This window comes from Syngnathoides biaculeatus, chromosome 22, assembly GCF_019802595.1.
Source record: "Syngnathoides biaculeatus isolate LvHL_M chromosome 22, ASM1980259v1, whole genome shotgun sequence".
NCBI lineage: Eukaryota > Metazoa > Chordata > Actinopteri > Syngnathiformes > Syngnathidae > Syngnathoides > Syngnathoides biaculeatus.
This window is the reverse complement of record NC_084661.1, coordinates 17,015,168-17,041,791: the sequence shown is the minus strand read 5'-3', so window position 1 is coordinate 17,041,791 and position 26,624 is coordinate 17,015,168. Positions and strand designations below refer to the sequence as shown.

Genomic DNA, 26,624 nt, shown 5'->3' with positions numbered 1-26,624 from the left:
CCCTGTTGGAGGTTTTCATTCTGCAACAACAGAACTTGTTTCTTTTTCTTTTGACTTTCTTGAAAAGCCGCAATTTTGGAGACGCGAGGATCGCTGTCTACGTGTCCGTGACATGTCAATTCATACTATTGATATCAAATATGTATCTTTTGAAGCCTCTTTTAATGATTGAACATTGTTTTCACTGTGAACGTTTCATTTTAGGGATCAAGTCCACGGAGTACGCCTGATTTCAGAAAGGCTCCCTGCAAATGAATGACGATTTTTGATTTTGAGATACTCGTACATACATTTCTGTAGGTTGCACCGCAACAGATTCGAGATCACACCTCTGACATTTTCTCAGAATTGATCCCTCCTTGCAAGTTATTGGCGGATGCTCGGGTGCGCCTCCCGACGGGGTCTCCGACCCCCCCCCCACCCCACACTTTCAACACCGGCTGAATTAATAAGTGTTCCAGGTACGTATTGATTGGCCAATCAATGTCTTATTTGTGTCGAGCCGGGGCGGAGTGATGAGGCTGAAATGGAAACGGCACAAAGGCAAAGCGGCTGCTCCCTTTTTCCAATCACTTTTCATTACAATTACAAGACACTCTTATGATCGATGGCGTGAGGTAACCCGTTAAAGCGGCAAACGGGCAATTAGATTTCCCTTCCGTGCCTGAAAAACTTAACTCAATTGCAGCCAACGAAATGGTTGTTTTTGTCATCTGCGATCGCATGACAGATACGGCCCAGAAAGCATTTTTCTTTCCCCGCAATTTATGAGGTTGCAGACGTATTCCGTCGTAGATTCAAAATCTTTTCAGTTTTTTTTTAATGTAACACACAACACCCCGCTGATGACAGCAATGTTTTGAGGTACAAGCACGGTCGTGGAATGAATGGAACGCGTATCTCAAGGCACCGTTGTACTTCTGGGAACATTTTTGCTGCCTATTAAAAAAAACTACGGAATGACAATGTCCATACGACAAACAGGTGCTACCCGGTTGGATGAGGATCGATCCTTGAGATCTTGCTGTGGTACTGCATCCGCAAATCTGGTGTGGCGGAGTCATATGTTAGGGATCCGCGCTGAGCCCCTTCCTGTTTGCGGTTGTAAAGGATAGGCTGACAGACGAGGTTGGACTGGAATCCCCTTGGACTATGATGTTGGCAGATGATATTGTGATCTGCAGTGAAAGCAGGGAGCAGGTGGAGGAACAATTAGAAAGATGGAGGCATGCACTGGAAAGGAGAGGAATGAAGATTAGCCGAAGTAAAACAGAAAATATGTGCATGAATGTGAGGGGCGGGGGGGGGGTGAGTGATGCTCCAGGGAGAAGAGATGGCGAGGGTGGACGACTTCAAATACTTGGGGTCAACAATCCAGAGCAAACAAAGAGTGGGGTAAGGAAGTGAAGAAACGGGTCCAAGCGGGATGGAACAGTTGGGGGAAGGTGTCTGGTGTCTTATGTGACAGAAGAGTCTCCGCTAGGATGAAGGGCAAAGTCTATAAAACAGTGGTGAGGCCGGCCATGATATACGGATTAGAGACGGTGGCGCCGAAGAAAGGACAGGAAGCAGAACTAGAGGTGGCAGAAATGAAGATGCTGAGGTTCTCGCTTGGTTGGATAGGATTAGAAATGAGCTCATTAGAGGGAGGGAGAGCCAAAGTTGGATGTTTTGGAGACAAGGTTCGAGAGCGCAGACTTCGATGGTTTGGACGTGTCCAGAGGCGAGAGAGTCCGAGGGTGGAGCTGCCAGGCAAAAGAGCGAGAGGAAGACCAAAGAAAAGGATGATGGATATGGTGAGGGAGGACGTGAGGACAGTTCGGTGTTAGAGAGGAAGATGCGCAAGATAGGCTTAGATGGAAAAAGATGACACGCCGAATCGGGACAAGCCGAAAGGAAAAGATGAAGATCCTTGAGATCTTTCCACAGCTTTATTGGAGTCCACCTGTGGTAGAATCAGTTCAGTTTCCATCTTGTCATTTTAGGGTGTTATGTGTAACATTTTTTTTTTTTTTTTTTTTTTTTAAATAAGGCATTAATATAAAATGCGGAAAAAGCAAAGCGCTACAAATACTTTCGGGTTACATTGAATAGGGCGGAAGTTGGCAAAGGACTCATCTTGAGGGGGTACATAAGGTGCTTTTCACATCCAGGTCCGTCTTCATCTGGTCAGCGTGAGCGCGGTGGGGTGGACGTCGCAGATGTCGAACCAGCGCCGCTCCACTTCCTCTGGCGGGAGGAGGCCGTTGCGCGGCAGGAAGGGGCGGCGGCGGCGCTCGCGGCCGCTCGCCACCTGCCAGAAGCGCCGGTCCTTAAAGAGGAAGACGGCGTTGTGCGCGTACGAGAAGTAGGCGGCGTCGATGTTGCCGCCCGGGTGGTCCGCGCCGGACGTCGGCGGGAATACGTCTCGGATGGGTTTGGGAAAACCCGGAGCCATGCCGTTGGACTCCACGCTGAAGGCGTACACCTGCCACAAGACGGAACGCGAGTTTGCCAATCGTCATTTTGGAAAACGGCCCCCCCTGGAAGACATCGTCATCATCTTACACGAATGTTTTTGAAGAAGTAAATGCGAGAATCCCTTCGGTCGTAGAAGGCCGTGTCAATCGGACCGAACATTCCTGGGAAACCCTCCGAAATCTTCCTGGGATATCGGTGGCCCTCTGGGTCCCGTGCGAAGACCTTGTCGTTTTCACGGTCATACTTCCAGAACTGAGTACCTGTCACGACAGAGGAGTTTCGAGCGTGCCCCCGATAAACTTGTCCACGTGTCGCAGATTGCTTGTGGAAAGAATTTACATGTCTGTCTGTTAGACATACTGTACATAAAATAATGAAGATTTCAGCAGTATCACTTGGTTTTTATTCTGCATATTCTCAGGCTTTTGGTTCCCGACTTGGTCTCTATGATGAGCATTTCACTGTATTGGATAACAAAGCGAGATTGTACCTTTGAAGAAGTAAACGGCATCTAGTTTGCGGGTCCAAACGTGCACGTAAGCGTCCACTCCGTCGGCGGGGAGCCCCCGCCAGCCGACCTGCAGCGGCACCGGGTCGCCGTAGCGGGTGCGGTTGTTGCGGTTCTCGTACAGCCAGTACCAGCCCTCCCTCATGAAGTAGGTGTTGAAGCGGACCACCGCTTTGCCGTAGGGGGTCTTCTCCCGTCGGACCCAGTCGAATACAGTGCTGAAGCGGCCCTGGCAACCCCCTGCGAGCGACAAAAGCGGAGTTGAACTGAGAACCTTAGCGCCTGTTCAAGTCCCGGACACCACTCACCGTAGAGGTTCTGTATGGCTTTCCTGTCCATCCAGTCCATCTCAAAAGTGGGCTCGTGGGGCAGGTAGCTGGGCTGCATGATGGAGCCAGGTCTGTAGATGTGGGGCAGCCCTAAAACATGGCCGATCTCGTGAACCGCCACCTAAAAAAAAAAAGATGTCCAGTCAGGACGTTAAATCTGAACAAGACCACGATCCAGGATCCTTTGACACTCACCTTAAGGAGGCTAATCCCACTGCCGGAGTTGGGGGTAGTGAAATGTTCATCATCGTCAAAGTGGATGTCGCCCAGGAACCAGGCGTGAGCAAACTCTTGACCGCTTCCGTCAAACCTTTGGTCGCAACCAAGATGTCTTCCTAGGTGCCAAGAAATCTAATCATGTGGTTTTGCTGCCGAACAATTTCATTAACCCTTCGAATTGAAGGAGATACTAATTTTGGTCTATTTGAGAATCCCAAGAACGGTGGAAGCCGGGGCCACCGTTCTTGAATCTTCGGACACCAAATGAATCTACAGTAAAAATGTAATCAAAATGGCCAGACTTAAAGTCCCAACGCTGGAGCTCTCCAGTGGGGAACCGCTGTATTGTAACAGACCGGCAACCGTTCCAGGGCTTACCCCGCCGCTCTGGTCCACCCCTCCCAAGACAAACCAATGAAAATCCAAGTGAGCATGCCGTACCTGTGCCAAAACCCAGTCGGATGTCGATATCCTCCAGCGGCGAAAGGTTGTCCTCCACGAATTGGAGCGGCGACACCTCGCTCCACATCCTGAAGGCCAGCCTGAAAATGTAGCGTTGCTCCTCAACGGACAGCTGACTGCTGTAGCCTTCGCCCATCAGCCGCCATTTCAGGAAGCTCTTGCTGAAGGCCACGCGTCCCGCCTCGCCAAGGTCCCTCCTGCGCCTGCGCTGGGACACCAAGGCGGCCAGGTGGCGTTTCTTGCGCACCACTGCTGGGCTCGGGCGCATTTTCGCTGAACTGCCATCCGTGGAGGAGTTTTTTGCCCTGAATTCTGGTCCGAAATCAGTCTTGTTAGTGTGAGAGAGGGCACCCTCTGTGCCATTAACCTTCGTTAACGCTATTTCAGAGTCATTAGCAGCACCAGACTGTGTGTCACTTATTACGTAGCTGCTATCAGTCATATTAAAAGAGTCAAAACTGGTGGCGTTTTCAACACCCAAGGCCAGATTTTCGTCAAGGTCAGATTCAGGACTGATCGCTTCCTCTGGCCCCGGATCCATTTCCTTGTCAGGGACGCCGCACCTCGGCTTGTTCATGGCCTCTCTTGTCGCGTCGTCAAACGCGCCCGTCACCGGCAGGCCGGATAGCCTCTGGAAGTCTTGAAGTGCCGCCATAAATGCTTGGCTATCTCCGTCTGGAGGAGGAAGATCCCTGGAACCAGGCCCTGAAGTCCCCTCCTGGATGCCGGCTGGGAGATCGTCGAAAAAGCCGTCGTCGTAGTCCAGATCCCCGTCCTGGTCCCGCATCTTCTCCCATCTCACTGCGTTCATGAAGCCGTATCTGGCAAGGAATAACTGAACGAGACAACCAGGAAATCATTGTCACCGGTGTTCTAGTCCAGTTCTATAGTAGCGAGTAATGCAGAATGAAAACAAAAGTCATTTTTGCATAATTAACGTGCTACAAACTTTGTAGAAAATGAGTCAGATGGTTTCCGAAAGTGCTACAAAACCAGAGAACTCTTCAGCTCCAGTCCTCTAGGGATCGCAATGCAAATACCGAACTCATTACAAACTGGTTGGTCAACAAAGAATTGCTCGACGGTGGGGTTGCAATTATTCACTGCCAGGCCACTAGGTGGGGATAATACATCAATCCATTCATTATCTTAGCCGTTTATCCTCACAAGGGAGTGCCGGAGCCTATCCCAGCTGTCATCGGGGTGGAGGCGGGGTACACCCTGGACTGGTTCTCAGCCAATCACGGGGCAAATATAATATAGTAAGTATCTTTCGGCTTGTCCCTTTCGGGGTCGCCACAGCGTGTCATCTCAGATGAACGCACATATATGTTTGGCACAATTTTTACGCGAGGGAGTTTACCGGAGATGCCACAAGATGGCGCCAAAGCGATAATTTTATATTGGACAGGGCTTCGGACACAGCACAAAGGCAGTGGACACCTAGGGGCAATTTAGAGTGTCCAATTAATGTTGAATGTTTTAGGGATGTGGGAGGAAACCGACGCAGGCACGGAGAGAAGAATCCACACAGGCAGGTCTGAGATTAAACCCGGGACCTCTTTCCAGCTGACCCACCATGCCGCCGGATACAGAATGACAGTCGATTAAAATAAAAAAATAATAAATCACTTTTCTTTCAAAACAGAACGGCCTTTTTTCTGTGAACGCAAGTTTACCTCGGCGCTGTACTCGTCCGTTATGGTCTGAGCTCGCTGGGCGCCAAGCATCTGCAAATCGGAGTGATCGCGATGGTGGAAAATTTTCTCGCCGCTGCTCGTCCAGAGAAGCAAAGAAGTGATCAGCTGGATGGAAGTCAGCATCGTGGCGCCGTGCAACGTCGGCGGTCTCCTGGGGGTGGAGAAAAAAAACCCCGGCCCGTGCGGCTTTATAGGGCCACCCGGCAACGGGTGCGCCCCACAACATTGTGTGAAAAGCAAACGCCACTCGACTACTTGTGAGCTACGAGTAGTGCGGACGTGTCGTAAGACGCTCCGCCGGGTTTGAATGGACTTTGGAGAGCACCTGCATTTGAACGGGGACGCAAACCTTCCATTGAAAAGACCACACAAACAACAAAAAACAGAAATACAATGCAAAATACGTTTACGGGACATGGCTTTATGATGCAGTAAAAATAAATAGAATTTACATACAAAACTGCCAAGATTTGAAATGTACACACTGAACACTTTGTTAGGTACACCAGCAGGGTGGAGAACGTAAATTCATATTTTAGTGTCTGACCTAGACAAAAAACAGGAAATTGTCCTGACTCAATCGCCATTTTGGATCATCGACTTAACAAATTTGCAAATATCTACAAATTTTTGGGGAGACAAAAAAAAAAAACAAAAAAAAAAACACCGCTGGAGGTAAATGTTACTTAAGGTTTATGATTGTTTATAGAGGCAACCAAACGATGGCAAAGCACTACGTGAAGTTCCTCAACTTACTTGAACATAGCTTCTTAGCGCTAAAATGGGGCCAAAGCAATACATTTATATTGGACAGGGCTTTCGCCTCAGCACAAAAGCAGTGAACGACGACAGAAAGGTACCTCAATAAGATAAAACCCAAAATCCATCCATCCATTTTCTTAGCCGCTTATCCTCACGAGAGTCGCAGGGAGTGCTTGAGCCTATCCCGCCTGTCAACGGGGAGGAGGCGGGGTACACCCTGAACTGGTTGCCAGCCAATCGCAGGGCAAAAGTTTCAATAAAATTCTCAAATACGAGGGGGTTTACTGGAATGGCCACAAGATGCCGCCAAAGCACTACATGAAGCTACTCAAATGACTCCAATGTGGTTCCTCGGGGTGGGAAGGCTCCAAAGAAATAATCTGCAAATGGGAGAAGCTGTAAATTGTAAATATGTTTGCAAAGGCAAGTAAAGAAATTTTTACCGCCGTCATGTTTGTGTCCAATCGAAACTCGTAGGTGGTCACGGTGGTGTACCTAATATAGTGTCCAGTTGACACAGCTGATTGATTAAGATTTGGGGGGTGGGGGGGGTGTCATTTTAGCGCTTTGCTAACAGCCTCCGCAAGGTGCTCCGCCGTCGGTTTCTCGGCGGTGCAGCTGACGCTCAGACCCGCGGCCTGCATGGCGTCTCGCGTGGTGGGCCCGATGGCGGCAAACTGCACAAGACGGGGTTTGTCAGTTATTGGAATTTGACTGTCGGGGACTGACGGTTGAAATTCTGCATGTCGGTCAAAAGCCACGTTTACCTTTATTTGCGCTAGCTGCTCGCCGGCCAGCCGGCGCAAGGTCTGCAGGCAGAAGTTGACTCCAGACGGGCTGAAGAAAGCCACGCTAGCCGGGCAGCCCTGCGGGGGACAGTGTTAAAAAAATGGAGGCGGAGCCTACGAAGGAGCAGTCATTCCCAAACCGCTTGGTCGGAAGTGGTCGTCAGGTCTTCTGCGGTATATCATTCCATTTTTATTACCGTAATTTCCGGCCTATGAGCCGCGACTTTTTTTCCCCACACCCTTTCAACTCTGCGGTATGTTATTTTATATTTTTTTTGTTAACGGTCCTGTTAGCGCTGTGCTAGTGTTCGCTCTGTGCTAGTGTGGTGCTGCTGTGTTACTGCCGTGTCCCAGTGATTTTTACCGGTATGTTTTTTTGTTTTTTTTTAACCAGCCCTGTTCGTGCGACCGTGTTGTCGCTATGTTAAGATAATCTAAGGTATTAAAACTTTGAAAACTCTTTCTGCGTGCGGCTTATGCATGTACCAAATGGTATTTCCTTTAGAAATATACTGGGTGAGGCTTATAATCAGGTGCGCTCTGTCGGACAGAAATTACGGTAAAAAATTACTTATTTCATCCAAATATGGCAAATCAAAGTAACCTTTGGCGGCATTTTTGTTTCATGGTGTGCTACACACCTTACCTCAGTTAACTCTAAGGAAACACTGATTGTATAGCGCGCAACATAGCAAAAGTGCAGAACAACCTGCGCTGCAAAATAGTTGTCGAGGTTTTTCTCCACATCAGGATGTGCCGACGTTTGATAGACGGTCAACGTCTCGAGGGGAACACCTAGTGGACAAGACAGGAAGTCAAAAGATGCAGGGAACTGCGGTATGGCCCAAGACCATTTAAAATGGAAAAAATAACTGTAATTTCCTTTGAAATTTTTGATGCACGGGGCTCATCATTAGAGGACATGTATAATATATAATTTATCCATTTAAAACCGTTCCCAGGTGTCTTCCTGCTCCCGTACAGTACAGGAAGTTCCACCAGAAATCATCAGCTGTACCTCAATTACATTTTTTTTTTTTTTTTATTGTACATCCCTTTCATCGTTCGCTCGTTTTAATGATAAAAGGACGTCTTACCGCTCTCCCTCAAAGCTGTAGGCAGGACTTCTCTTTTGATGGAGCCGCAGGGGAAGAAAAGTGGGGGGATGCTGGTGTCCTCTCCTACGAAGGAAGAGAAACACGCAGCGTGCTTCCAATTAGGGACTCGGACACACGACACGGACTCAAAATAAAAATTGAATCCATCTAGTTTTGCTTGTCCTGCGGAATTTGCTCCCCCCCCCCCCCCCCCAGTCTGATACCAAACAAGCTTTCCAACAGTTTTTGATTAACTGAACAGGATGAACTGTATTGTCAGCTAGAAACTTATTTTTTTGTAAAAAAAATGCATAAAAAACATGGTCCTTAATACATTTACATTTTCAGTGACATGTCCACATCACGAGTTCCTTTTTTTTTTTTTTTTAAATAGTTGTTAGAATGGGCACGGTGGATCAGTTGGTAAAGCGTTAGCCTCACAGTTCTGAGGACCCGGGTTCGATCCTGTCCTCGCCTGTGTGGAGTTTGCATGTTCTTCCCGGGCCTGCGTGGGTTTCCTCCGGGCACTCCGGTTTCCTCCCACGTCCCAAAAACATGCAACATTAATTGGACAGCCTAAATTGCCGCTAGGTGTGACTGTGAGTGCGGCTGCTTGTCTGTCTCCATGTGCCCTGTTATTGGCTGCCAACCAGTTTGGGGTGTACCCCGAATAATGCCCGTTGACAGCTGGGATAAGCTCCAGCGCTCCCTGCGAACCTTGTGAGGATAAGCGGCTAAGATAATGGATAGATAGAATGGTCAGAAAAATGGCTAAAATCTAACAACCACACTGCCAAGTTGTCAACACTGACTCACTTTTGGAGACTAGCACCTCTTTTTTTGGAAGATATATAAATCCTAACAAATGAACGCAAATTAATCAATTTTAAGCCCCAGCCCTTCCTCTTTGGTCACAGCAAACTAAAACGACGCCAACGTACGTTCAATGATGACACGAGACAGGACCTCCGCCGTCCCGGCATCCTCGCCGAGGGGATCCAAGCCAAGGTGGCGAACTGCAGAGGAGGTCAAGAAAGAAAAACAAAAACAAAACAAAAAAACGTGACCATTGTGGTGAGCTCAAGTCAGCTGTAGTCAATCACTTTTTGACACACAAAAGGTACTCTCGCGCCCATTGTTTCCAAACGTTGCGAAAAACCTCTTTTAAAGGGTAACAAAAGAAAGCGGGACACACTTCAGGAAGGCGCAGCGCCCGTGCGGGAACAATAACAGCGCGTCGCAACGAGCTGCGACTTGTGCTGACGGCTCAAGCGGGACATCACGCGCTCACGTCGGCGGCAGGTGACTTTACCTAAGGCGGCCGTCGCTTTGCCCACCACATAAACGGACTTTGCGTCCCACTTGGCTTTCGCTGAGCGTTCCCATTCTGTGGAAATAGACACTTTTTCAAAAGTGCTCATTATTTAACACTTTTGCGACAGTATTCATTATTTTTACACCATTTTTTTAACATTTAAAAACAAGGTGGGCATTCTTTTACCCACCAGGGCTTATATTATGTAAACAGTGGTAAGGTTTTTTTATGTATTACTAATTTTTTACATCTCCCTCTGAAACTGGTCGTCGAGCTTGTCTCACCTTCTCTTCTGCCCTCCAAGCACATCTTCGCCGCTTCCACCGCTCTCGGGCTTGTAAATATGAGACCGCCGTGTTTTTCCGGTTGGAAGAGCTGAGGGGGAAACGCCAGAAATTGTCTTGAATTTCTGCTGATAAGTAAAAAAAAAAGAAAGAAAAGGCAAAGTAGGGCAAAAAAAATTGTGTTACCTTATCTGAGAGGGTGTTTAATGAGACAAACTTAAAAGACAGCACCGGCAGCAGGGCGGCTTGAAGCCCACGCAATGCCATCTCCTAAATGCATAATTTAAAAAGCCAAGCATTAAAAGATGACAAAAATAATGTGGATTATTATGAAGTGCCTCAACCTGGATGTAAGGATCATCCACTGCAGCGCCATCTCTTGGCTCCTTCAGAAGCAGCACGTTCATCTCGATTAAAACCGCAGAAATAATAAACTACAAACTAATTATTGAATATGTTTTAGGGTGAAAAAAAAAGTGTGTGCGTGATGAGTGGAGTTGACATTAAGAATTCTGTGAAGTAGGCACGAGGGAGGGCGTGAATCATGCACACAAAGCTAAACTACACCCAACAACTGTCAGACTGCTGATAACAACATCGAGCTTTGGATGGAGCGTTGCTCACTCACGAACAAGTTTATGAAGCCACTTACATTAACCGTGAGGCAACGTGGCGTTTGCGTCACGCCAATGTTGTCATTTTTTTTTTTTTAACGTGCTTAAAGCGTCGACAAAACTCGCTAGCTTGTCAACACAGCTGAGCGCGAATAAACCAGTAGACAAGAGCGGGGGGGGGGCGCCGCAATATTTTTTAAATTGACTTACGTACTTCTCCCAAACACGATTTGCGTGTTACAACTCTTGCGTGTTTAAAATTTATTATTTTTACATTATACACTCTTCGAGTCGAGAACAAATACGTGACGGTGGGAACTCAGTTGGAACAAACGTCGCCCCCCTCAATTGGGCTTGGTTTATTCCATTTGAAGACCGCCATGCTGGCTCTGACGTCGCTTCCGCCACCCAAAGAGTTGTGCCAAAATGGCGGTCGGCGTAACGGACTGAAGGATCCTCCGGTCTCAGAAATCCCCTTGGAAAATCTGCCCATGCGCGTATAATTTGTAAACTTCCGGGTAGTGTGAAACGTCCCCATCCATCCATGCTTCTTCTTGTTGTCGCCGAGTGTTCATGTTCGCCATGGACGCCTCAGAAAGACGAACGCGGCGAATGGTGGAATTCAGAAACAAATGCGAACGCATTATTAGTTATTTATCAACTGGAAAACATGTTCCGGCATTGAACAAGAATCAACAGAGGACTGTTCGGGCTCAGTCATTAAGGCACATTTGGGACAGTGAAAGTAAGTGTCATTTCATTTAAAATGTATTTAGATTAAAAAAGGATTTGTAATATTTGTAATTTTTTTTTTTTTTTTTACCAGTACATCATCCATAAACCCAAATTTATGAATTAAGTGTACTTTTCCTTCAGTGTTCCAGGGGATTTCTATGAATTCAGTGGCGGGCATTTGATTCAACTTCATCCTTTTGTTTTGTCAACATTCACTTTCAGAACAACAACTGTTTGTTCGCGGTGAGCAAGGACAAGGGAACAAAAAACCTGTCACAAATGAAGAGGAAGTCCTCGACATCATTCGCCGCTACCACGGCGAGGCTTTCGGAGTTCACAGTGGCATCAATGCAACGCTGGCCAAGATAAGTCATCTGTACACATGGAATGGCATGAAGGAGGATATCAAAGACTTTGTAAGGACATGTTATAAAATGTAATAAACATATATTATGATGTGCACTGATAAAATATTCATTGTTTGTTCAAATATAGCCTTAATATCCACTTATCTTCTGTCATGTGATAAAAAATTCAAACTATTTAGTAGTTTATGAATGTGTATGCATGGCGATGACTATGCTGAGAAACTACACCTTGATTCATATAAAGCGGACTTGAAAGCAAAACTATATAAATGACATTTTTTTTACAGGTGATGTCATGTGATTGGTGTCAGCGGTTTCCCAAAGTAAAGACCGAAGCGCCAGAGTTTGTACCTATCAGAGTCAAGGACCCTTTAGAACTGGTGGGGATGGACTTCATTGGTAATTTGATTTTTTTTTTTTAATTATTGGTATTGAATTAAAGGTCGTTTTTCAAACGATTTAATTTTTAAAATGTTATAAACATAAGTGATTTTTTTTTTTTTTAATGTTAAACGGTTGTAAGTCGTGTAGCTGACATTCACTAATAAGGGAATGAACGACATTTCAGGTCCGCTCCCGATGACTACCAACGGAAATAAGTACGTCTGCACTTTTACAGACTACTACACTAAGTTTGTGGATCTCTTCCCTCTAAAGGAGAAAGCAGCAAATGTCGTGTCCGATGCCATCAAGTCATTTGTGTGCAGGTAACTACCGGAATTCCTGGCCTACCACCTGATTATAAGCATCACCCAGTACATTTGTAAAGGAAATACCATTTGGTACGTACATAAGCCGCACCTGTGTAAAAGCCACAAGCGCAACACGCTAGCACAGCACTAACAGGTAAAAAAAAAAACAAAAAAAAAACCCATACCTAAATCACTGAGATGCGGCAGTAACACAGCAGAAACACGTTAGCACAGCGGTAACGCTAGCGCATTGCTAACAGGGCCGGTTGAAAAAAAAAAAACACTGGTAAAAGTCACTTCCTCGGCACTTATATTACACCGAATTAGCCGCATCACCGCATAAGGCGCAGGGTTGAAAGCGTGTGGGGAAAAAAAAAAGTCGCGGTTTATAAGCCGGTAATTCCACTTGTCTGATTATCAAATTCAATGCTATTTTTAAGTGTTCAATAATTTGTAAACTTTTGTGTAAGCACAAACTGCAATGTAGAGCATCATCAGATTCTTTTTTTATGATTATTATTGTGTGAAATACTATATGATAAAAGGTCTTCATTGTTTGATAGTTGCGCACATTGACCTCTCGAACATCTTTTTTAACATCGCGGGGCGTGAAAAGTTTTGTTTTCATCGCGCGCTTTGCTTCTGTTGCAGGTGGGGTGCGCCAGAATGTTTGCTGTCGGACCAGGGAAAAGAGTTTGTGGCAAAGGTAAAGCTCATTTTCATTTTGAATGGAATGCACAGGATTTGAACCTGGTACCGTCGGCGTCGTTGCCGAGCATTTTAGGCAAGTACGGAGACGCTGCGCCGTTCTACCCTCACCCAAAAAAGGTGGTTTCCTATTTAAAGGAATATCCCGCTGAACAATGAAAAGCCTTAATCCTGTACCTCGAAAATTTGAGGTGAATCCGATATCATTTAATGGTGTTTCAAAAGATTTTTATCGGCAATTGTGAATTTTCACGGGCGCTGGCATTTTGGCGAGTCACATGACCTACTTGCGCGGATGTGACGTATTCTGTGCGTAAACAAAAAAAAAAAATCACGGCCGATTTTAATCACATGCGGTACCACCACCGTCGGACACGTGAAAATGCCCTATTGTATCGCGAAATTTTGCCATAATTCAGATAGAAATAATGCGAGGAATTATTATATATTAGTATTATTACTATAATATTACCAGCATATTCTGTATGAAAGTATTCCTCCGTCTTCCCGATCAATTGGTACCGCTATTGATGAGGACAAATCAGCGCTATCCGTGGCGGTGTATTCCTTTGTTTGCGGGCGGGAGACGTCACTTCCTGTTTTTTAAGTCATGTGACTCGCCAAAATGGCGGCGCCAGTGAAAATTCACAATTGCCGATAAAAATCTTGAGAATATTATAATTCAACTGTGGATTAAAAAGCACGTCCAACAATGCCACATCCCAAATATTGATTATTTGTATTGCTAAAAACTGCAGAGGAAACTTTTGGCAAGCTGAAGCGGTTTATTCTCTGAGCAGATAAACGACGAAGTCCGCAAGAAGTTCGGCATTGAGCGGTTAATCACCGGCGCCCGTCACCCGCCAGGGAGTGGCTCGGACTCACGGGCGGAGCAGGCGCTCAAGCGGCGCCTTTCGGAATTGGTGAGCGAGAATCGGGACGACTGGGATCGCTTCCTCGACGAAGTGGCGTATTCCGTAAGGACGCAAAAACACGCGAGCGCAAAAGTCACGCCGTTCTTTTTGATGTTCCACCGACATCCGAGAGACGTAAGAGAGGTTGGTTTGAACATTAATAGCGATGATTTATGCATACTTTAGCAACGCGTGAACTCATTTTCATTGTGATTGTTCTTTGTTATGAAATGATTTATTTGAATTCCATTCACGCAGTAGATTGGATTTGTTTTCTTAACAGATGTCTGTCACAGAAGGTTCCGGATTAATACCCGAGGTATCCAAAACGGATGTGGCAGAGACGCTCAATGCTCAGAGTAATAATGTCACGGAAACTATAAAAAAAGTATGTTATTTGATCAGAGAGACATATTTGCAAGATATCAAAATTACATTTTTCATGCATATTTTAATAATGGAATGAAAAAAAATCTAATTCTTCTTAAATACACACATAATTCATAGAAATGCATAAAGTCTTGCACAGATTGCTTACACAATCCAAATTATTGATGAGATCAATATATGTTTTTTTTTTTTAAATAATCTTAATTAGTATACTTTTCTATGAAACGGCAACAAATCGACAGTGTCTTTTTCACCACAAGACAAATATTTTAACGATAAAATTAAAAAAAGGTCACAGATGAGTCTGAAATTTTGTCATAATTCTTTAACACGAATGCACCTTTTAACTGTATTGATGTACCTTAACATAAAATATTTGTGCCTTTTTTTTTTTTTTTACACAGGTTCAGGTGAAAGTAGAAAAAGTGCAAAAAAGGGAGCAAGAACGTCACGCAAAGAGGAAATCTGTTGAAATATTTAACTTTGAATCAGGCGATTTGGTTCTGAGAAATATTGCAATAGAAGGAGTGAAGATGGAACCTCTTTGGTGTGACGCGTACAGGTAAACATAATTTTGAATTACACATATATATTTACGTGTGTGTGTGTATTACTTCAGGGAAGAAAATGTACAGTACGTATATGTGTACATCTTTTTAATCAACGTTTGTTTTAATTTGCGATATAATAATACGGATACGTGTAAAGCTGCAATCACAAATGGTTTCATAAATAGCGCTACAATCGGATTAAGATTTGATATAACGTATGTCAGCTGCTAATGTGTAGAAGAAGGGGAAGTACGAGACCAGGGAATTTCCCACGACGCGCCCGCTACGTACCCAAAATTCCCCCGTTAGTAACGCATGTGCATTAATCACAAGGAGATTTTTCAGCACGGGGGATTTTCAGACCGTCACACCCACTGATCTTAAAAAAAAAAAAAAAAAAGACTGGATATCAGATACATATCTAGCGACGTGTCGAATGGTCGAAGCCAGTTGGCCGCCATCTTGGTCCTCCCAAAACGTGTGCAGGACATGGCTACAGATTGGATTATGGCAGGGTTTTTCCTCAAAATTTGGCGTGTAGAATTAAGACTGGTCACGTGAGCTTGACGTTTTTTTTTTCAGTTCTGGTAACATGAACGATTTTTAATTTGACCTGGTAAGCCAAAAAAGGCGAAGTGCAAAGGAAAGACATAGAACACCGTGACTAGCAAGAAACCTTGCATATTGATGAGGGTCCGATTACCGTGACGTGATAACTTTTCCCAAAATACGCTGCTGTGAAGCACTATCATCATAACATTGCAAAAAACTAAGCATTTTTGTCATAAAATTTTGGGAAATAAGGAGTTGTAATGGGAAAATACACGCTAAACGCATTGTTCATTTCTTGTCTCTGCGACGTCTTATTTCACACATAATTTAAACTTTCCTAGCATTTGAAAAGCTAATTCAAATTGCAGAGTTCTGTATTATGAAATGAATCAAAAATTTCACAGAAAATGTTTTCTTGCTTATGGAGTGATGATGTTTGGGAAAATATTCACATCGCTTTTTTGCGGAAAAAATGTCGGCCTATAAACGTGAAGCAGAGAGTGAACAACAACAACCATAAACAAAACTTTGTTCAAGTGAATTAAGGTCATCAGAAAATATGGGGAAAAAAAACTTTACAAAGAAACTGTAACAGTGTCACAGTAAATCTTTGTAACTGACCTGTGGAATTTTTCCTCAGCCACGAAACAGGTCGCCATGGTTGTTTTGGGAGGATCAAGATGGCGGCTATCTGCTTTCTGCGATTTCAGTTTTGGTGGCCAATGATTTTTTTTTTTTTTTTTTGGATCAGTGGTCACACCGGAGACGCACCAGTTTTCCCTCAGAATTTTGAAAGTTGACTAAACACCACAAAATTCAATGTCAGTAGTATGTAGTGTCGGTGTATAGATTTAGAGTATAAAGAGACATGCTACTTTTTGTCAATTGGCGTGAGAACATGAGTAAAACTTGCAAATAAGAGGTTTTACTAGATTATACAGAGACTTGTTTTTACCAAGTGGCATTTCAACGAGTGAAAATTACGAACGAACCGTTTTTTCAAGTAAAAAAATGTAACGCCTTGTTCACCATCGTTAACAACACGCCATGGCGGCTCTGACGTAGCCGGAAGTAACGCGGAAAAGCCGCCGGGCTTGAGCCAAAATGGCTTCCGAACGAGCCTCCCTGTACGCACCGCCTACTCTCGACTCGTGTTTTGCAGCATGGCGTCTTCGGCTAAGAAGAGGGCGCTGGGGCTCGGGGAGAATCCCCAGGAAAGCGACGACAGCACGGACGAGAGTCCGGGGGAAGGCGGCGATTCCAGCGGGGAGGACAGCAAAGCCTCCGAAGAGGAGATTAACGAGGTGGGAATGACGTTTATTCAACGAGACTCGACTGAGTGGATGCTCGGCCTTGCTAGGTGGCTAATGCTAAAAAGACAGATGGCGACTGAGTTCCAACAGTGGCTGATATTAAACATCTTTTACTCGGGTTTGTTGGCCATTTAAGGAGGTGACGGTGGACTTCGAAGCCCACGCCGTTTCGCACAACGACTTCAATGGCATCAAGAAGCTCTTACAGCAGGTCGGTTGCGGGAGAGGACATGTCAAAAGTTTTTTTTTTTTTTTTTTGTCTCGTTTGTTTTTAAAACGTCTGCACGTGTTTCCGCCCCAAGTTGTTTTTGAAGGCTCACGTCAACACCTCAGAGATGGCTGACCTCATTATCCAGCAGAGCCATCTCGGAAGTGTGATCAAGGTGAGTTGCTGGTTCGCGCTTTAGTTCATCCATCCATTTTCTTAACCGCTTATCCTCACGAGGGTCACGGGGAGTGGCGGAGCCTATCCCAGCTGTCAACGGGCAGGAGGCGGGGTACACCCTGAACTGGTCGCCAGCCAATCGCAGGGCGCATGGAGACAAACGGCTGCACTCACAATCACACCGACGGGGCAATTTAGAGATGCGACATGAATTGGACAATTTTTTGGGATGTGGGAGGAAACCTGAGTGCCCACCCAGAGAAAAGCCACGCAGGCACAGGGAGAACAAGCAAATCCAAACAGGCAGGGCCGGGATCGAACCCGGGTTCACAGAATTATGACGCCGATGCTTTATCAGCTGAGCCGCTGTGCGTCTGCTTTGTTTCGTATTGTTAAAAAAAAAGAAAAAAAATCAAAATAAGTACATTTAAAGCGCGATTGTTTTTTCCATTTTTATTGGGTGTAATTTTTATTTCATTTGGTATACATAAAAAGATACATTTTATTTCAAAACTGTTAATTTAACAATTTTTGTGATTTATATGTAAACTAAATTGTGTTTTTATACAATATAAAAGCATTTTCATGAATTTCTAACACATTTAACCGAAAATATTTCGCAAAGGTTTTTGTGAAATTGTGTTTTTTTTATGAATGTTGCATAAAATGGGATTCATAAACATTTAACGAATGACTTTGAAATGAATCTTCCATATTCGTCTTCCCCAGCAAGCGGAGGTTCCCGAGGACAGCGACGACGACGACGACCCGGATGAAGTTTTTGGCTTCATCACGGTGCTGAACCTCACGGAACGAAAGGTGAGCCCGACCGTCGGGAGCCGGACGACCCGTTCGGACACCCGCGACGCGTCGCCTTCTTGTGCGCAGGGCGTGCAGTGCGTGGAGCAGCTGAAGGAGCTGATCCTGGACCGCTGCGAGAAGAGCTCGGGCCGCGCCGCCGCCGAGCAGCTGGAGCGGACGCTCGGCGACGCGGCCGACCCGGTCGGCCTCCTGCTGAGCGAGCGCTTCGTCAACGTCCCGCCGCAGATCGCGCTGCCGCTCCACAAGCAGCTGCAGTGAGTCGTCGCGCCTCTCCCGGGTTGCGTTTTGGTCTCCGCGGACGTGCACAATCGGCGTCTGAACTCCTTCTGGTCGCGCAGGGAGGAGATCGGGGAAGCCGAGCGGACCGACAAGCCCAGCGGGAAGTGCCGCTACTTCCTGATGATCAGCAAGACCTGCAAGGAGGCCGGCAAGAGCGTTCCCGCCAGAGGCTCCGCCCCCAAGGACCAATACGTCTTCATCAATGCCGAGGAGGAGTTCTTCTACGAGGTACCAGGAAATCTGCCGTGCGGCCGTTTCCTTTGCCCCTTATGCTCACAAGGGTCGCAGGGAGCGCCGGAGCCTATCCCAATTGACCCCCAACAAGCCGTCGCTTGGTGAAGGCACAGTTAACGCACCACATATTCGGCATTTTTGGGGGGGGGGGAGACGTCCTCCAATTAGTTGCTGCGAAAAAAAATATGTATTTTTTCGTACCTCAGAAAAATATTGCTGGGGCAGCACGGTGGATCAGCTGGTAAAAGCATTGGCCTCACAGTTTTCATCCCGGACCCGCCATGTTCTCCCCGTGCCTGCGTGGGTTTCCTCCCACATCCCAAAAATATGCAACTTTAATTGGACACTCTAAAATTGCCCCGAGGTGTGATTGTGAGTGCGGACGTTTGTCTCGACGTGCCCTGCGATTGGCTGGCGACCGGTTCAGGGTGTACCCCGCCTCCTGCCCGATGACAGCTGGAATAGGCTCCAGCACGCCCTGCGACGCTCGTGAGGATAAGCGGCATAGAAAATGGATGGCTGGGGCAATATTGCTTTGGTGCCAAGCAACTGTTAAAGTGAGATGAGGAGCTTCATTTAGTCAGACCATAACTTTGTCTCATGGGGAGGAGGGCTTTGCTGCCATCTTGTGGGATGAATTGGTAGTTACAAGCTATATTTTCCTGATCCGAATATTCTTGCAAGGCAACAAATTCAGCGAGTTTGAGTCAACCTTTTCCTGGATGACTGAAGGGAAAAAAAAAAAAAAAAAATTTGGAACTTGAGTTAAAAACTTGCTAAAGGAATGAATTCAGGTGTGACTGCAATAAAATGACAAATTCCGTTTTTTTTCTTTCTTTTTCTTCTTCTTCCTCCTTTCGACAGCACGCGGTCTCCAAGTTCCACTTCTCGGTTCAGGAGGACGCCGACTCGTGCCTGAGCGGCCGCTGGTCCTTCGAGGACGTTCCCATGAAGCCGTTCCGCACGGTCATGTTGATCCCGGCGGACCGGATGCCCGCCATCATGGACAAACTCAAAGAATATCTGACCGTGTGACGATCCCCCGCAAATAAACGGACTGTCATTATGACTGTTATGATTTAATAGACATCATGCAACGTCAGTGACTGTACAGCAGGAACCATTTGGATGGGCTCTGAAATCACTTGCGGGCTTTTTAAAGAATTTCACAGCGTACTGGATTCGAGGAATTTTTCCATGCGTTATACAGTTCAAAAAAACAAAACAAAATTGCTACTTTTGAAAAATAAAAAAAATCCACCAAAGATGAGTATGAAAAAAAGAAATTAGTGAACTGACTCAAACGGGATTTAATTAAACTTCTCATATTGTGCCATACTGTTGAGTTTGCTGTGTTAGCATTAGCTACATTAGCAGGGCTAGTTTGGGCTAATGTAGCTAATGCTAACACAGCAAACTCAACCGGCTGGACGTCCTCGCTACAATATCCCCGCCCCCAAATTTAAAGAAAAAAAAAAACAAACTAAAGCAATTCTTCCTACATTTCCCAAGTTGTGCTATGGTGGCTAATGCTAACTAGCATGAACACCTTTTAGTGAGCTAGTTTGCCTTGAAAGGACAATTAGCCAAATGCTAGTCATTGCGCTAACTAGCTGTGCTATACTGTTTAGTTTGCTGTGTTAGCATTAGCTACATTAGAAGGGCTAGTTAGTGCTAATGTAGCTAATGCTAACACAGCAAACTAAACAGTATAGGAAGATATAAATGTAGGAAGAATTGCTTTAGTTTGCTTTTTTTTTTTTTTCTTTAAATTGGGGGGGGGGAAATATTGTAGCGAGGACGTCCAGCCAGTTGTAGAAAAGGAAAACGCTACTCGACTAACTTGTGAGAATTTAAAGCGCGACACTGTAGGATGCTGTTCCTCTTTAAGAAAAAAAAAATAATATCCAAAAATCCAAAGTTAACAGTACCATATTCCTGAACGATAGACCTATCAAAACTTGTCATTAAGTCTTCATTTTTTTTCTAGCCACTTTTTTTTTGTACCATATTTGTGAAAGGTTTGTTTCATATTCTCACCACGAGCAGTTCCCGCATCACTGGACCGCGCAGCGATCTGCCGACTGGCCGCCGCCGCTTTCGTCGACGTGTCCGTCGGCCTTCCGAGCGCCGGCTGTGGCGTGCGGGTCCAGCATGTGCTGCAGGATGTCTTTGCTCTCGCTGCGGGGCAGGTTGGAGAAGAAGTAGAGCGGAACCGTTTGAATAAAGCTGCGAGAGAACAAAAAGAAAGTCGGATCAATATGGATACTCTCTAAATTTGCTTTCATATTTTTATTTTTCCCCACAACACGTTATTTTTACGCATTATAAACAAACGTAAAGTGCTGAAAATAGCATGAAACTAAATTACCGTAACTTCCGGACTACAGAGCGCACCATTTGTAAAGGAAATACCATTTGGTACATACGCAGGCCGCAGCTGTGTAAAAGCCGCAAGCGCCCACATTGAAACACGAGATATTTACAAAGATGGTACACAGGAAGAGTTTAACGCTAGCGCTAGCGTTGCACTAATGCTAGTGCTAACGGCGCGCTAAAGCTACTGCTGACAGCGCCGGTTAAAATAAAACTTACCGCTAAATATCAGAGACGCACCATTAACACAGCAACAACACGCTAACGCTAACAGCGCTGGTTAAAATAAAATTTACTGGCAAACATCACCGGGACACGCCAGTAACACGCTAGCGCAGCACTAACAGGGCTGGTAAAAGTCACTTCCTCGGCACATATATTCCACCGGTTTTATTCTTACCTTTTCCGCTCGAGTGCCCCCATGTGGCCGTTATAAAAAAAAAATGCACAAATTATCCGCAGAAAGCGCAGGGTTGAAAGCGTGTGAAAAAAGTCGCGGCTTGGAGGCCGGAAATTACGCAACGGTCTGAGAAGTGTTTGTATCTTCCTCACAGTGTGGCGAAATGTCGCCTCAAGATTGAAAATCAACATTTTCAAAAGTGAAAATGGATTAATTTGAGTTTCAATTCCTATCGACGGAGAAACTTGCGCAAAGTGATTTAAGTTGTGAGCGTGGCAACCGAATGAAGTGAACTTGCGAGTCAAAGTACGTTAAAAGACTCACACTTGCGGTGAAATCTCGGTGACGACCCTCATGAAGTTGTTCCCGGCCAGCGTGTACTCGTGGAACAGGACCCACTCGGGCAGACCCAGCTCGCCGGGTCGCGGCCCGTAGCCGGACTGCGGGTGAACTTGGGCCACGTGCTTGTGCGCGAGGATCAGGTAATTCCCGGAACCGTCCACGTCCCGAGCGATCTTGAGAAGGCCAGAGGGGAAGAGGAAGTCCAGAAAGGAACGGACACTCGGGGCAAATCCGGGCCACGCACCTGCATGAAGAAGCCCGCCAGGAGGGCTCGCTTCAGGTTGGCCGCGTTGCTCCTGGTGCCGAACGCCGGTTCCGAAACGGGCAGCTCGATCCGGTTTAGCGTGTCGGTCAGTTCCGCTCTGATGCTCTCGGCCGTCTGCAGGGCTGAATGGTCCAAGAAATTGTCTCTGCACCACTTTTCCGCGCTGAAGTCTGCAAGAAAAAGTATCGGAATTTCCGGCCGATAAGCTGCGGCTTATGCGGCTAATTTGTGCAATTTTTCTCACGGCCGCAAGGGGGGACTCGAGCCAAGAAGGTAAGAGTGAGATCGGTGGATTATATGTGCCGAGGAAGTGACTTTTACCGGTATGTTCTTTTTTTAACCAGCCCGGTTAGTGCTGTGCTAGCGCTGTGTAGCGTTAGCGTTGTGCTAGCGTGTTGCTGCTGTGTTACTGCCGTGTCTCAGTGTTACCAGTATGTTGTTTTTTTTTGTTTTTTTTTTAAACCGGCTCTGTTAGTGCCGCGCTAGCGTGTTGCTGCTGTATTACTGCCGCGTCTGTGCTGTGCTACCGTGTTGCTACCGTGTAGCTGCCGTGGCTGTTTTTGTTTTTTTAACCGCTATGTTTTGTTTTGTTGTTTGTTTTTTTTACTGTTCATGCTATCGTGTTATTGCTATGTTAAGCTAAAGTATTAAAACAGTCGAGCAGGAAAGGTAAGAATGAGACCGGTGGAATATATGTGCAGAGGAAGTGACTTTTACTGGCTCCGATAACGCTGCGCTAGTATTAGCGCGGTGCTAGCATGTTACTGGCGTGTCTCAGTAATATGAACCGGTAAATTTTATTTTAACCAGCCCTGTTAGAGTGGCGATAGCGTTAGCGCAGCAGTAGCATCACCGCTAGCGCCAGCGTTAAACTCTGTGTACCGTCTTTGTTTGTAAACATCTCGTGTTTCAATGTGGGCCCTTGCGGCTTTTAGACGGCTGCGGCGTATGTATGTACCAAATGGTATTTCCTTTACAAATGTACTGGGCGAGGTTTACAATCAGGTGCGCTCCGTAGGACGGAAATTACGCTAATCCGGAAATCAAACAAAAACTGGGAAGCGGCGAGTCCATAAGATCGACATTTGGTCTTACGAGGATCCTTCCGGCTTCTGTCGAAAGCGCTGTAGACGTTGATGAGCGTGAAGTGGTCGCCTTCGTGGTGCTGGAATTTCCTGCGACACTGCCAGGCCTCGAGAGTCCTTCCCGTCGGCGGCTCCACAAAGCAGTTCGGAGCTACAAAGGAGGAGGAAAAGAAATGCATCCCAAATGCTCAGCTTTCGAAATTCAATGGTTTGCTTCTGGATGAGAAAGCGCGGCCGGCGATTGGTGGAGAAGCAGGAAGCCAGAGGTACCCGAAAGCATGGCCGCCACGGTCAGCATCTCGCTGACGCAGTCGAACTCGCAGGACGCCAGCAGCGCTTTGGCCAGCTGGGGCTCCAGGGGGATTTCGGACATGACGACGCCGATCTCGGAGAGGTTGCCGTCGTCGTCCAGGGCGGCGAGGTAGTCCAACTCCTCCAGGGCTTGCATGAGACCCTCGGGATCTGCCTCGGGGGGGGACAAAAGCCCCACGGGAGTCACGACGAACAGTTTGACGGAGGCGCTTTTCTGTTCTGTTCTGTTTCTGAGGAACTGACATCGCCGACCAGTCGCCAGTACCGCATATAGATTGTCCGATGTTTCCGCGAAGACCGGACGTCACATCAAACGCAACCAGTCACTAGCGCAACGTGTAATGAGTGACAGGCCGCCCCACCAATGACTGTCGTTTCTTCGAGGTCGGCAGTTACGAACTACCGTATCGGGAAACCCGAACCGCAGCGGATTTTGAGGGCCTTCCTTGACTGGTCTGTAAGCGATCGACATCTAGATCGACCGATAAAGAGCAAGCGAGGTAACTGACCAATCACCGAGGGTGACCGTTCCACATTGTGTTCCGATCGACGGTTGCGTAATTGCTAACGAGTCCCCCCACCGTCTAACAATGGCGGGCGGGCGGCCGGCCCACGTCGGCTCGGCTCAGTCACGCCTGGACGGGCCCAAACAGGCCGAGTTCATCTCGGCGCAAAAAAAAGGCCACGTCCGTGGGAACGAGACCAGCCCTCCCGAAAACAAAAACAATTATCAAGCGCTTCCCCCCGGCCGAGCTCACCGGGTCGGTCGATGAACTCGCACTGGCCCAAACCGCCGATCTCCATCCTCTTCAGGAACAGAACGGTAGCCGTGATGTTGGACTCCAGGATCCGAGGGGATCTCCGGGCAGGAAGTTGCCCGTCGTCCGCGTATAAACAGAAACATTTGCCTGCGTCGCGAAAACAAGTCCAAATTTCTTGTCCTTTCTTACTTGGCTTGGGCACAAAAATGCCAAAACGCAAAATCTGCAGCGGGTCGGACGCACCTGCGGGTCCGCACAGCTTCCGGCGTAGTTCGGCTTGGCATCGACTGATGGATTGCAGAACCTCGGAGTTGGCTCTGATTCTCGGATTGTAAACCTGACAAAATGAAAAATAAAATTAAAAAAAAAAAAAAAAAAAAAAAAACTCAAATTTGAGATGAAACTGACCAAATCATTTTTAATACCTGTTCTGTGGTGGCTTATTTTCATCTCGCTAACGAATAATCATCGCAACCAGAAGTTACCATTTTCTTCTGGACTCCGCAGTCGACGACAAAGTTGACGGACTCCACGGGCCACCACAGGTCCTCCCCGTGTCCGCTGGTAAGGAAAGCTCGACGGGATTTTCCGCGGGTTCCTCGCTCATCCGGGGGTCGCCCGGGTCCTTCCCGGCTGAGTCCCAAGACCGCGGGGATCAACCGGCCTAGGTGCGCTCCTAGTCTGGTTCCTTCTTTCTGCAGGATGCTGGAGGCGCAATGAACCTCCTGCGGAAGGAGCCAGATCTTAAGACTGGGGCAAAGTACCTTAGAGTGCATCCCAAAACTGTGCTTCCGTTTTTGAATGCAAAGACTTTGGGGTCTGACCGACGGGGCAAAACCGCACCTCCTCCGATGCCAAAAACACGACGACGTCCCCGTCCTCTTTGGTCCGGTGGATCTCCAGAACCAGCCTCAGGGCAGAGAAGAAGTAGTCTTTCCCACCCCCGCTGTGCACCACCTCGGGAAGAACGGACGAGGGCGACTCCAGTCCGATGATCGGCGCTCCTCGGAAGTGACTCCGGAGGTTGTCCGCCAGGGGCGGGGCGGCGAGGACCACCACCCGGAGCTCGGGCCTGTGCGCCAGGATGTCCTTCAGGAGGCCCAGCAGGAGGTCGGTACTCACCGTCCTCTGGTGGGCCTGGTCGACGATGATCACGCCGTAGTGCTCCAGAAACGGGTCGGACATCATCTCTCTGAGCAAGACGTCGTCGGTGCAGTACCTGAGAAGGGCATCCGTACACCTTTAGACGTATGATACCGGTCGGTCGCCAAAAGGTTCCACTTTGGTCGCCTAAAACTCAAGACCAGGAGCCTACTTACTACGCAGAATATTCACAATCACAAGATGGCGGTTTGGGTTCTACCACGTCAGCGGTTCGGGCGGCTGACCTGAGAACCGTATCGGAGCAGCAGCAGGTCTCCCGCCCGACGCTGTAGCCCACCTCGTGGCCCACGTTGACGTCCATCTCGTCGGCCACGCGCAACGTCAGGTCCACGGCCCGCCGCCCGCCCGCCTGCGTGCACGCCACCGTGCCGTGGCGGAAGCGCACCGACAGGCACGACTCGGCGCACCACTGAGGGATCTGCAACGTTTCATAAGAAAGAAAAACAAGAACAGAATTTGGGGAATTGAATATGTCGTTGAGCAATATTTTCATTTCTTTGAAACGTTTCCTCTCATTATACTGAATTTAAACCCCGGTTTTGGTGCAGTGATCAACAATATCCATGTATATTTATGTTTTTAAATCTTAAACAAATGTGCACATTTTAATAAACATTGTGGGTGTAATAAGACTATTTGCAATGAAAACATTTTTGACAAGACTCTGTGCTCGACTGTAAAGTTACTTAGCGGTTTTACAAGTGTAGCCTTCATGCTATGGGGAAATAATAATAATAATAATAAAAATTGGAAATATTAAGTGTCCGCTCGCTCACCTGCGTGCTCCCGCCCGCGTGGGCGTGCGCGCACACGAGCAGCAGCTGCGCGCGGACGAGCGCGTCGTCGAAGGTCCGCCGGAGTCCCCAGACCGGCAGCGTCCTCCTCTGGGCCAGCAGCTCGTAGTACCGCGACGAGAAGGGCAGACCGTCGAACCCGTTCAGCTCCAGTTCGTCCCCGAAGCAAAACGGAGCCTCGCCGGCCGAGTCCGCCCGACTTTGCGCCTCCTTTCGGGCTCCGCTCTTGTGATCGTCGCCCATGGCGCGTTTAAGGGCGAGTCTGAATTGTCAGTGGCTCCGAGCTGGAGACGGCGCTCCGCGGTCGTCGCTGGCGCTACTGATGCCCATCTGTCCCGAGTGACCCTGAACGCCCCCACCGGATAGCCGGCGCGCGTGGTCTCATTAACTACCGGTCAAGCTAACTTCCCTCGAGGCCAAAATTGCCATACAAACATGATATATTATGCTGGAATATAATGCAGCACAATCAATTATCTGTATGCGAAATTAATTTTTACATATTTTTCAATCATACAGTTAAATACCTTTTGACAAGAGCGTTATCAACCCGACTTTTACTTTGAAATAATTACTGGAGGTTTGCTTTGCTACTTCCTTTTTTTCATAAAGCTCTGGGAAATAAAACGGGAGATTTTTTGTCG

The 26,624-nt window shown here is 47.1% G+C and overlaps 4 protein-coding genes across 14 annotated transcripts; 1 reads left to right on the top strand and 3 right to left on the bottom strand.

Annotated features, from left to right (window-relative positions):
- Positions 1-1,394: 1,394 nt before the first annotated feature.
- Positions 1,395-6,095, bottom strand: mmp21 (matrix metallopeptidase 21). Its single transcript, XM_061809633.1, has 7 exons — positions 5,658-6,095; positions 3,958-4,813; positions 3,493-3,632; positions 3,277-3,418; positions 2,951-3,208; positions 2,548-2,720; positions 1,395-2,467 (listed from the first exon to the last, which is right to left on the bottom strand). The coding sequence occupies exons 1-7, from the start codon at positions 6,093-6,095 to the stop codon at positions 2,162-2,164; spliced, it is 2,313 nt and encodes a 770-aa protein (XP_061665617.1). The 3' UTR covers positions 1,395-2,161.
- Positions 6,080-16,434, bottom strand: uros (uroporphyrinogen III synthase). 8 transcript variants are annotated; one of them, XR_009793519.1, is made up of 9 exons: positions 10,269-10,718; positions 10,111-10,194; positions 9,925-10,015; positions 9,638-9,712; positions 9,267-9,341; positions 8,326-8,409; positions 7,938-8,023; positions 6,936-7,306; positions 6,080-6,820 (listed from the first exon to the last, which is right to left on the bottom strand). XR_009793519.1 is itself a non-coding variant. In XM_061809653.1 (9 exons), the coding sequence occupies exons 3-9, from the start codon at positions 10,189-10,191 to the stop codon at positions 6,995-6,997; spliced, it is 804 nt and encodes a 267-aa protein (XP_061665637.1). In that variant the 5' UTR covers positions 10,192-10,194; positions 11,544-11,647; positions 16,070-16,434; the 3' UTR covers positions 6,080-6,994. The 8 variants fall into 8 exon arrangements, 7 of the variants coding, with proteins under 7 accessions (XP_061665637.1, XP_061665635.1, XP_061665638.1 ...); XM_061809653.1 differs by lacking the exon at positions 10,269-10,718 and adding exons at positions 11,544-11,647; positions 16,070-16,434 and having other exon boundaries at positions 6,080-7,306; XM_061809651.1 differs by adding an exon at positions 11,544-11,639 and having other exon boundaries at positions 6,080-7,306; positions 10,269-10,310.
- Positions 10,178-26,549, bottom strand: dhx32a (DEAH (Asp-Glu-Ala-His) box polypeptide 32a). 3 transcript variants are annotated; one of them, XR_009793518.1, is made up of 13 exons: positions 25,963-26,549; positions 25,411-25,604; positions 24,866-25,241; positions 24,508-24,747; positions 24,266-24,359; positions 24,020-24,169; positions 23,220-23,411; positions 22,960-23,100; positions 21,844-22,034; positions 21,582-21,772; positions 20,522-20,710; positions 11,544-11,647; positions 10,178-10,194 (listed from the first exon to the last, which is right to left on the bottom strand). XR_009793518.1 is itself a non-coding variant. In XM_061809636.1 (12 exons), exons 1-11 carry the CDS (start codon positions 26,221-26,223, stop codon positions 20,539-20,541), a joined length of 2,202 nt encoding a protein of 733 aa, XP_061665620.1. In that variant the 5' UTR covers positions 26,224-26,549; the 3' UTR covers positions 11,530-11,647; positions 20,522-20,538. The 3 variants fall into 3 exon arrangements, 2 of the variants coding, with proteins under 2 accessions (XP_061665620.1, XP_061665619.1); XM_061809636.1 differs by lacking the exon at positions 10,178-10,194 and having other exon boundaries at positions 11,530-11,647; XM_061809635.1 differs by lacking the exons at positions 10,178-10,194; positions 11,544-11,647 and having other exon boundaries at positions 20,247-20,710.
- On the top strand, positions 10,937-19,731 carry bccip (BRCA2 and CDKN1A interacting protein). 2 transcript variants are annotated; one of them, XM_061809640.1, is made up of 15 exons: positions 10,937-11,283; positions 11,496-11,689; positions 11,929-12,040; positions 12,210-12,348; positions 12,985-13,039; positions 13,842-13,964; positions 14,239-14,343; positions 14,750-14,907; positions 16,611-16,752; positions 16,898-16,972; positions 17,064-17,144; positions 17,876-17,965; positions 18,035-18,222; positions 18,307-18,475; positions 19,346-19,731. In XM_061809640.1, the coding sequence occupies exons 1-15, from the start codon at positions 11,112-11,114 to the stop codon at positions 19,514-19,516; spliced, it is 1,974 nt and encodes a 657-aa protein (XP_061665624.1). In that variant the 5' UTR covers positions 10,937-11,111; the 3' UTR covers positions 19,517-19,731. The 2 variants fall into 2 exon arrangements, with proteins under 2 accessions (XP_061665624.1, XP_061665623.1); XM_061809639.1 differs by having other exon boundaries at positions 13,842-14,099.
- Positions 26,550-26,624: the final 75 nt, after the last annotated feature.

What these genes read in the sequence shown, in the direction of transcription:
- mmp21 (XM_061809633.1), bottom strand. Translation starts at nt 6,095, where the DNA reads ATGTCCCGTAAACGTATTTTGCATTGTATTTCTGTTTTTTGTTGTTTG. An exon ending in CCGACTGGGTTTTGGCACAG is followed by an intron (nt 3,633 to 3,957) that starts GTACGGCATGCT and finishes CTTGGCACCTAG; the next exon opens with GAAGACATCTTGGTTGCGAC. An exon ending in ACTTCTTCAAAAACATTCGT is followed by an intron (nt 2,468 to 2,547) that starts GTAAGATGATGA and finishes GTCTTGTGGCAG; the next exon opens with GTGTACGCCTTCAGCGTGGA.
- uros (XM_061809650.1), bottom strand. Translation starts at nt 10,331, where the DNA reads ATGAACGTGCTGCTTCTGAAGGAGCCAAGAGATGGCGCTGCAGTGGAT. An exon ending in TGGATGATCCTTACATCCAG is followed by an intron (nt 10,195 to 10,268) that starts GTTGAGGCACTT and finishes TTATGCATTTAG; the next exon opens with GAGATGGCATTGCGTGGGCT. An exon ending in GTCTCGTGTCATCATTGAAC is followed by an intron (nt 8,410 to 9,266) that starts GTACGTTGGCGT and finishes CTTCCTTCGTAG; the next exon opens with GAGAGGACACCAGCATCCCC.
- bccip (XM_061809639.1), top strand. Translation starts at nt 11,112, where the DNA reads ATGTTCGCCATGGACGCCTCAGAAAGACGAACGCGGCGAATGGTGGAA. An exon ending in GAAAAGAGTTTGTGGCAAAG is followed by an intron (nt 13,040 to 13,841) that starts GTAAAGCTCATT and finishes TTCTCTGAGCAG; the next exon opens with ATAAACGACGAAGTCCGCAA. An exon ending in ATCTCGGAAGTGTGATCAAG is followed by an intron (nt 17,145 to 17,875) that starts GTGAGTTGCTGG and finishes CGTCTTCCCCAG; the next exon opens with CAAGCGGAGGTTCCCGAGGA.
- dhx32a (XM_061809636.1), bottom strand. Translation starts at nt 26,223, where the DNA reads ATGGGCGACGATCACAAGAGCGGAGCCCGAAAGGAGGCGCAAAGTCGG. An exon ending in GAAGCTGTGCGGACCCGCAG is followed by an intron (nt 24,170 to 24,265) that starts GTGCGTCCGACC and finishes TTCGCGACGCAG; the next exon opens with GCAAATGTTTCTGTTTATAC. An exon ending in ACCGAGATTTCACCGCAAGT is followed by an intron (nt 20,711 to 21,581) that starts GTGAGTCTTTTA and finishes GTTCTCTCGCAG; the next exon opens with CTTTATTCAAACGGTTCCGC.